Source organism: Papio anubis, chromosome 17, assembly GCF_008728515.1.
Source record: "Papio anubis isolate 15944 chromosome 17, Panubis1.0, whole genome shotgun sequence".
Taxonomy (NCBI): domain Eukaryota; kingdom Metazoa; phylum Chordata; class Mammalia; order Primates; family Cercopithecidae; genus Papio; species Papio anubis.
Window position 1 is genome coordinate 32,233,925 of NC_044992.1, and position 9,348 is coordinate 32,243,272.

Here is a 9,348-nt window from a genome sequence, read left to right on the forward strand (position 1 = left end):
CAGTGGCACGATCTCAGCTCACTGCAACCTCTGCCTCCCGGGTTCGCACCATTCTCCTGCCTCAGCCTCCCGAGTAGCTGGGACTACAGGTGACTGCCACCATGCCCAGCTAATTTTTTGCATTTTTTTTTAGTAGAGACAGGGTTTCATTGTGTTAGCCAGGACGGTCTCGGTCTCCTGACCTTGTGATCTACCCGCCTCGGCCTCCCAAAGTGCTGGGATTACAGGCACGAGCCACCATGCCCGACCCTGTTCCTTGGTATTTTTTATTGTGGTATTACAGCATTGGTGACTAATGGCATAAAAAATTTTTCTTTGCTACACTGTTTTTCTTTTTGTTTTTTTTTGAGATGGAGTCTCGCTCTGTCGCCCAGGCTGGAGTGCAGTGGTGCAATCTCGGCTCACTGCAACCTCTACCTCCTGGGTTCCAGCGATTCTTCTGCCTCAGCCTCCCCAGTAGTAGCTGGGACTACAGGCGACCACCACCACATCCGGCTAATTTTTGTATTTTTAGTAGAGATGGGGTTTCACCATATTGGCCAGGCTGGTCTCAAACTTCTGACCCTGTGATCTGCCCGCCTCGGCCTCCCAAAGTGCTGGGATTACAGGCCTGAGCCACCAAGCCCAGCCTGATCTTTAAACTCAATAGTTTGTGAACTCATTATTTCTTAATAAATACTAACAAACTTTCAAAAGATACAATCTCAAATAAAATCCCATTAATGTTTCTTCTTAGGTCAACAAAATAGGTCCTGTACATGTCCAAGCAAATCTTCTCAATATCCCATATTAGAACCATATTTACCTTCATTAAAACTATCAGGAACATTGGCCACCAAGAGACACAAGAACCAGGCTCCATTTCTAACATGCAGCAAAGCTTCAGCTACATCAACTATAGGGAGCAAGGAAGGGAGCTCTACAAGAAAACAAAGTTAGTGTTAGTCTTTGTTAACAGGTGCACTCCACCACACTCAGCTGATATTTTTTTTATTTTTTTGTAGAGACTGAATCTCACTGTGCTGCCCATGTGGGTCTCAAACTTTGGCCTTGAGCGATCCTCCAGCTTCAGCCTCCCAAAGTGCTAAGATTACAGGCATAAGCCACCATGCCTGGCCCCAGTGTTAGAGTGATATTTCTTTTTTTTCTTCTTTGAGACAGGGTCTTGCTCTGTTGCCCAGGCTAGAGTGCAGTGGTGTGATTATAGCTCACTACAGCCTCAACCTCCTGGGTTCAAGCAATCCTCCTGCCTCAGCCTCCTAAAATCCTAGAATTACAGGCATGAGCCACCATGCCCAGACAAGAGTGACATTTCATTGTATTATTAAATATCTTTTGACATTTCACAAATGTCATCTAAAATAAAGTACCTTCTTCTCATAGTCTAGAACTAAGCTGTCCAGTAGGACACCCACTAGCAACATAAAGATACTTAAATTAAAAACAGTTCGGTTCCTCAATCACACTAGCCACATTTCAAGTAATCCATAGCCACAAAGAACACTGGACAGCACAGCATAGAACAGTACAGGAAATTTTATTTTATAGAACTGGTCTAAAGAGTTATTTTCATGAAAATCTTAATTTACTTTTTTTTTTTTTTTTGCAACGAAGTCTTGCTCTTGTCCCCCAGGCTGGAGTGCAATGGCACAATCTCGGCTCACTGCAACCTCCGCCTCTGGAGTTCAAGTGATCCTCCTGCCTCAGCCTCCCGAGTAGCTGCGATTACAGGTGCCTGCCACCACACCTGGCTAATTTTTGTATTTGTAGTAGAGATGGGGTTTCACCCTGTTGACCAGGCTGGTCTCGAACTCCTAACCTCAGATGATCCGCCTGCCTCGGCCTCCCAAAGTGCTGGGATTACAGGTGTGAGCCACCACACCCAGCCTCTTTTTTTTTTTTTTTTAAGAAAAGGTCTCAGCCAGGTGCAGTGGCCTATGCCTATAATCCCAGCACTTTGGGAAGCTGAGGCGGGCAGATCACAAGGTTAAGAATTTGAGACCAGCCTGGCCAACATGGTGAAACCTTGTCACTACTAAAAATACAAAATTAGCTGGACATGGTGGCATATGCCTGTAATCCCAGCTACTCAGGAGGCTGAGGCAGGAGAATCACTTGAACCCCAGAGGCAGAGGTTGCAGTGAGCTAAGACCACATCACTGCACTCCAGCCTGGGTGACAGAGTGAGACTCCATCTCAAAAAAAAAGACAAGGTCTCAGTCTGGACAGAGTGCAATGGCACAATCATGGCTCACTACAGCCTCAATCTCCCAGGCTCAAGCCATCCTCCTGCCTCAGCTTCCCATACAGCTGGGACTACAGGTATATACCACCACACCAGGCTAATTTTTTTCATTTTTGTAGAGACAAGGTCTCACTATGTTGCCCAGGCTGGTCTTGAACTCCTGAGCTCAAGTGATCCTCCTGCTTTGGCCTCCCAAAGTGCTGGGATTACAGGCACGAGCGACAGCCTTCTTTACATTTTTCTGTCCTCTTTTATTTCTATCATTCACACCTATTATATAGAATCTGGAAAATACAAAAAGGTACACCGAAGAAAATTAAAATCTGCTCTAATCCCATCATTCAAAGTTAATATAAAATGTTTTCACAGGCCTGTAGTCCCAGTTATTCAGAAGGCTGAAGTGGGAGGATCCCTTGAGTCCGGGAATTCAAGGCTGCAGTGGGCTACGATCCTGCCACTGTACTCCAGCCTGAGCAACAGAGCAAAACTCTGTCTCTAAAAAAAAAACAAGTATTTTATTTTAATTCACCAAGGGTATTGTTCTTGCTTTAACTTTTAACAAAACTGGGATTATATTCTACTTAACACTTTGCCCTTTGCTTTTCTCACTTAACATATTGTAAATATTTTCCAAAATCATTTAAAATCATTAAATCAAAGATACCATGTTAATGTTTGCATGTCATACTATGAAAATAATATAATTTACTTAATCATTGTCCAACTATTAGTCACTTTTGACTTAAACTCATATAAGGTATTTGTTATATGATCCCTAAAATAACATAGCATACCAGGCTAAGAAGTTACACAGTACCATTTAACAAGAAACTATATATGAAATGCATCTTAGCACTCAGTACAGTACCTGCTTGTAAAATACAAAGTACATCTGCAGCTTCCTCCAAATAAACTGGACTCTCAAAAAGTTCAGAAGACTTGAAAAAAAATTCTCCATTGGACTCAGACACCTTAAAAAAGAAAAAATATATATATAAACTTTATTAATTTCAGATAATTAAATCCCTATTTTTATAATTATTTCTTGAACTCACAGATTATCTCTTAATGTATCACTAATATACCACAGCAGAATATGAAGTATTCAATCAATTTCAACCAATTTAACCACACACAGCAGTCATGTTAATTATTATTCATATATAGCAATATCAATTTCAAGAACTGATTTCTGTCTAAATATTTGGAGACAACTGGAATTAAAGGATAAGGCAAGCCAAAGAAATGAACTACAAATGCAGCCTACATAAACTGCTTTAAAAAAGGCAAAAACAGTCAACCTAAAGCAGTTTAACAAATATAAATTCATGGCCAGGTGTGGTGGCTCACGCTTGTAACCCCAGCACTTTGGGAGGCCAAGATGGGTGGATCAGCTGAGGTCAGGAGTTCGAGGCCAGCCTGGTCAACACGGTGAAACCCTGTCTCTACTAAAAATACAAAAATTAGGCCAGGCGCAGTGGCTCACGCCTGTAATCCCAGCACTTTGGGAGGCCAAGGCGGGCAGATCACAAGGTCAGGAGATCGAGACCATCCTGGCTAATATGGTGAAACCCCGTCTCTACTAAAAATACAAAAAAATATCCGGGCGTGGTGGCGGGTACCTGTAGTCCCAGCTACTTGGGAGGTTGAGGCAGGAGAATCGCTTGAACCCGGGAGGTGGAGGTTGCAGTGAGTAAGATCACGCCATTGCACTCCAGCCTGGGCAACAAGAGCGAAACTCCATCTCGAAAAAACAAACAAACAAAAATAAATAAATAAAAGTATCAAAATAGTAAAAAAGAGAAGGAAATTATAATTTATGATGGAAATTTTAGAAAAAATTTTAACATACCTTAAAAAAAATCTAAAACTCACAAAAATCCTCTCTACCAGGATTTTCTTTTCTTTTTTTTTTTTGAGATGGAGTCTCGCTCTGTCGCCCAGGCTGCAGTGCAGTGGTGCGATCTGAGCTCACTCACTGCAAGCTCCACCTCCCAGGTTCGCGCCATTCTCCTGCCTCAGCCTCCCCAGTAGCTGGACTACAGGTGCCCGCCGCCACGCCCGGCTAATTTTTTTTGTATCTTTTCAGTAGACAAGGGGTTTCATCGTGTTAGCCAGGATGGTCTCGATCTCCTGACCTCGTGATCCGCCCACCTCGGCCTCCCAAAGTGCTGGGATTACAGGCGTGAGCCACCGCGCCTGGCCTCTACCAGTATTTTCTATGGAAACAGAATTTAGTCCTTTTTGTCCACAATTTATAAAACTAAACTTTATTTACCACAAATTAACTGACTCCCCAAAATTATAACAGTAAATAAAGATCCAATTTAGTGTTTTTGTTTGTTTTTGGTTTTTTGTTGTTATTGTTTTTGAGGCAGTTTCACTCTTGTTGCCCAGCCTAGAGTGTAATGGCGCAATCTCGGCTCACCACAACCTCCACCTCCCAGGTTCAAGCAATTCTCCTGCCTCAGCCTCCCCAGTAGCTGGGATTATAGGCATGCGTCACCATGCCTGGCAAATTTTGTATTTTTTAGTAGAAACGGGGTTTCTCCATGTTAGTCAGGATGGTCTTGAAATCCTGACCTCAGGTGATCCACCCACCTCGGCCTCCCAAAGTGCTGGGATTACAGGCATGAGCCACCACGCCCAGCTAGTTTAGTTATTTATATGACAGACCTTTGACATTCAAAAATTTTAAATTCAGAGTTTCAATTAACCATAATTACCCAAAGATCTACGACCCAAGTAATCTATAATTTTGCAAAGAAGATAACTTTAATAGCTTTCATTAGTGTAGAGAAGCACTTTGGTCATTTAGTGATTGAGACTAGCCAATCATCCTATATTCAATTGAGCATTGATACTTCCCCCTACTGTCATATATGAGGCTGTTACTGCTCATCCAGTGTCTAAATGAATCACATACATTTTTCAGTTATTCACATTCAGTTATTCAAAATGTTACTTCATTACACTTTATGGGAGAAATTATATCTCATAAAGGTATTATTTGGTAATAAATTTGATAGTCTATACAAGCCTTGAGATAAATCCCTTTCTAAATCTCAAGAAGCCACTGTGTATGGATTCCATACAGAAAAAAAAATCCCTCTGATAGAAAATGCAGAACAAGTATAAATGAGAGAAAATAATAATTAGAGAAGGCCTTTAAGGCAGACTTATAATATCCTTTCAGCCTTTGAAAGGAAAACAAATATATAGAAATAAGAGTAGAGAAGCCCGGGCACAGTGGCCCATGCCTGTAATCCCAACACTTTGGGAGGCTGAGGCGGGTGGATCACCTGAGTTCAGGAGTTCGAGACCAGCCTGGCCAACATGGTGAAACCCCGTCTCTACTGAAAATACAAAAAATTAGCCGGGCATGGTGGCGGGCACCTGTAATCCCAGCTACTCAGGAAGCTGACGCAGGAGAACCGCTTGAATCCGGGAGGTGGAGATTGCAGTGAGCCGAGATCACACCACTGCATTCCAGCCTGGGCAATAAGAACAAAACTCTGTCTCCAAAAAAAAGAACAAAATAAGAGTAGAGGAGAATTCAACCTGCCTGCCTTCTTGCCTCTTTTTCTGTCTACCTCCCTATACACAGACATCAAATCATGCATACTTTGAGCTGTGGTTAAAAGAAATGCACCTTGTTCATAATTGCCAACAGTTCACTAAGCACAAGACGCAATCGACGAGGTGAATCACTGTGTTCAAACTCTAACGTCAGTCCATGCTGAAGCTGTGATACCAGGATGCTCTCTCCACTGCCTCCTCCAAGTTTATGCCTAATGAAGTACAAACATGCAACACAATTATGAAAACACTGATATGGAAATAACTGCATAAAAATTATTTTTTATTGAAATAAGCTACAAAAGGATGTATAAAGTGTTCTAAAATGTTCTGTTACTTCTGAAATGCTATTTAGTTTGCCTATGTATTTCAGGGATTCACATCCTATGTATAATAAATACTACACCACATAGGCCAGGCATGGTGGCTCACGCTGGTAATCCCAGCACTTTGGGAGGCCGAGGTGGGCGGATCACAAGGTCAGGAGTTTGTGACCAGCCTGGCCAATATGGTGAAACCTCGTCTCTACTAATAATACAAAAAAGCCAGGCGTGGTGGCACGTGCCTGTAGTCCCAGCTACTTGGGAGACTGAGACAGAAGAATCGCTTGAACCTAGAAGGTGGAGGTTGCAGTGAGCCGAGATTATGCCACTGCACTCCAGCCTGGGCGACAGGGCGAGACTCCGTCTAAAAAAATAAACATAAAAATAAAAAATAAATACTCCACCACAACTGACAATTAACACTCACTTCCACTAATGGTGGCTTGCTACCGGATTCACAGTGGGCCGGGAAGGACATAGCATCTGCCCAGAATCTTTGGGAATATCTAAGCTTTAAAAGTCTCTCAAGAGGCTAGGCCCAGTGGCTCACTCTTGTAATCCCAGCACTTTAAGAGACCAAGGCAGGTGGATCACCTGAGGTCAGGAGTTTGAGACCAGCCTGGCCAACATGATAAAACCCCGTCTCTACTAAAAATACAAAAAATTAGCCGGGTGTGGTGGCAGGTGCCTGTAATCCCAGCTACTTGGGAGGCTAAGGCAGGAGGATCATTTGAACCCAGGAGGCTGAGGTTGCAGTGAGCCGAGATCACACCATTGCATTCCAGCCTGGGCAACAAGAGCAAAACTCTGTCTCAAAAAAGAAAAAAGAAAAAAGGCCTCCCAAGTGATTCCAATAAATCCCTCTAACCTAGGGGAAGTTACCCTACCTACTTCCCACTGAAAGTAACTGGCCCAATGAGTTTAGCCCACATACAACAGCACATTGCCAAATTTCTCTAGATAACATTTTATAACATGGAGGTCAAAAGATTCTGGAATTGTAACTATAAACAGAAAAGACCTAAGTAAAATTCTCTCCAGAGTTTAGATTCTCGTTCTCTGTTTTCTGGAGAGCTCTGAAAAATATCTGATTCCCTATTCTTTGTCAAATCCAAATCCACATATAATATAACATAACATTACCTAAGCTGCTGTTCTTTGCTGGCATCTTGTTCTAAAGCATGAAAGTCCACGGACAACAATGCAACAATGGAGTTGACAGCTTCCACTCCAGAGAGAAGGCGAAGGATGAGTTTCTTATCCTGAGCCCAGCTTTGGCTCTGGTCAGCAGGTGCACAAAGTGCCATCCGTACCAAGCAGGGCAGGAGAAGTCTTAATTCTGGATCGCTTAAAGATGCCAGGCGAACAACATCCACCTTCTGCATTGCCTCAAAAGCAAAAGGGCTGACAAACTGAAGACTTGTACATTCAGTCATTATTACTGTTTGTTGATCCTAATGGTAAAAATACAAATGAAAGTAGGAGTTTAACTTCCACATATATGAACACCCAACTTTCTAAAAACCCTGAAAAATGTGGTTTATCTTTAATAGGCCCCTATGTTGGCAATGTTCCTGGCACAATCAAGACAAGGCTTCTCTGTCTCCCTAGGTTTTTACTGTCACCTGGAAAATGAGAAAGAAAACAGAGTATATTAATGTCTCTTCCAGCCTCAGGAATCTTCTGCTCTAATACTCATATTTTACAAAGAAGGAATATGAAGGTCAGAGAGATGAAGTAACAGTGCCAAAGTAGATTACTAGTTAGAGGCACAATTCAAGGCTGAATCCTCATCTACTAAAATCCCAGTCCAAAACTTTCTCCACTATATCAGTCATATGAGCTCCACAAAATGTAAATAAAAGTAAGTGAACGGTCATAGTTAAGTGCTTTCTTTCATACCCCGATAGTTTCAAACGCCTACCCCGATAGACATAAAGAACTATTGGGCTTCTCTTTCTCAACCTCCATGAGTCGGTGGAAAAACTAGCAAATCACTGGGCAGAAGCAATATCAGATTCAAGGTTCTGGAGGCCACAACACTATCCTATGTCCCCTGTGTTACTGGGTAAAAAGCAGATGCGTGGGTGCTATGTGAGAGAGAAAGACGCGTCTCACTACGGCACTTCTCTGTTTCCAGGAATCATCAAAGACACAAAAAGTAAACAAACAAAAAGGCAGTGAGCACGTAGCCAAAGCCATCCCCTCTCAAGGCCGACCGACTAGCAGCAGCGTGGGTATAAGTCGTGGGTAAAAACTGCTTTGCTTTCAGGGAGGGGCTGCTCTTTTAACAGAGGAGCGGGCTGATTGGAGCAGAGGCGCCAAGACCTGTGTGCTCCTGCGTCTCGCCCCGGGCGCAACCAGAACCAACAAGTCCCTCGGGCTGAGCAAAGTCTGGCCAGGCTCCGACACGGACCTAGGAACGCGCTGAGGTCTGAGAAGCGGACGCTTCATACCTTAAGATCTACCCTCCAGCCTCACGGAACCCCACACGGACTCCGCGTCCTAGAGGCGGGACGCGGCAGAAATCGAGAGCGCGGTCCGAAGTTGGGCCTAGGCGATGATCCGGAACCCCAAACCCTAGTTGTGCCTCGAGTCGACTCGGGCACCGAGAACTCAGACGCCGGGACCAACCGGATTGTCGATACGAAGTGGGGAGGATGGGGGCACCACACAAAGGCAGAACCGGGACTGTAGGGACGGAAAAGCGGGAGACTTTTTCAACCTGCACCCAGCACCTTCATTCATCCCCAGCGTCTGACTCCCGTCGGCCACCGTACTGGTCTGAGAGGAAGGGCGGCTGTGAGAGGAAGGGCAGAGATGTCGGCGCCAATGCAACTATGCGCGTGCGCGGTCCCGCCCCTTTCTCCACTCTATTTGCCCTGCCCTACTTCCTCGCCAAAAATTTAGAAATGTGATTCTGGTAGGCTCTCTTTTCCAGAGCGTACCGGCTCCTTCCTTTTAGACAAGCCACTGGGCCCCGCAGAACTTCAATTTCATCATCACAGGATTGCCATGGCATTCAAATGGCATAACGTATGTTAAAATTGTTCCCACTATTCTTTGACACTAGTGGTACCAAACTGTACTCTTTAAATCTCTGCCTGTGTCTTCCCAAAACCAAAATTCTAGAATCCCAGAATTTGTAGGAGAATTTTAAAAGCGATCTAACCCCAAACTTTCTTCCGCTCTTGACCTCAC

General features: G+C 43.8%; 1 protein-coding gene across 3 annotated transcripts in view; it reads right to left on the reverse strand.

Annotated features, from left to right (window-relative positions):
* Positions 1 to 9,079, reverse strand: part of INTS2 (integrator complex subunit 2) — a 64,044-nt gene extending 54,965 nt beyond the window's left edge. The window contains exons 1-5 of one of the 3 annotated variants that reach the window (XM_021929116.2): positions 8,886 to 8,967; positions 7,291 to 7,601; positions 5,898 to 6,036; positions 3,114 to 3,216; positions 806 to 919 (exon numbers count right to left, since the gene is read on the reverse strand). In XM_021929116.2, coding sequence (XP_021784808.1) covers positions 806 to 919; positions 3,114 to 3,216; positions 5,898 to 6,036; positions 7,291 to 7,601; positions 8,886 to 8,891 — 673 coding nt within the window. In that variant the 5' untranslated portion in view covers positions 8,892 to 8,967. Of the gene's footprint in view, positions 1 to 805; positions 920 to 3,113; positions 3,217 to 5,897; positions 6,037 to 7,290; positions 7,602 to 8,603 lie in introns of all 3 variants that reach the window. The other 2 variants (XM_031657490.1, XM_021929117.2) reach the window with 2 other exon arrangements.
* Positions 9,080 to 9,348: the final 269 nt, after the last annotated feature.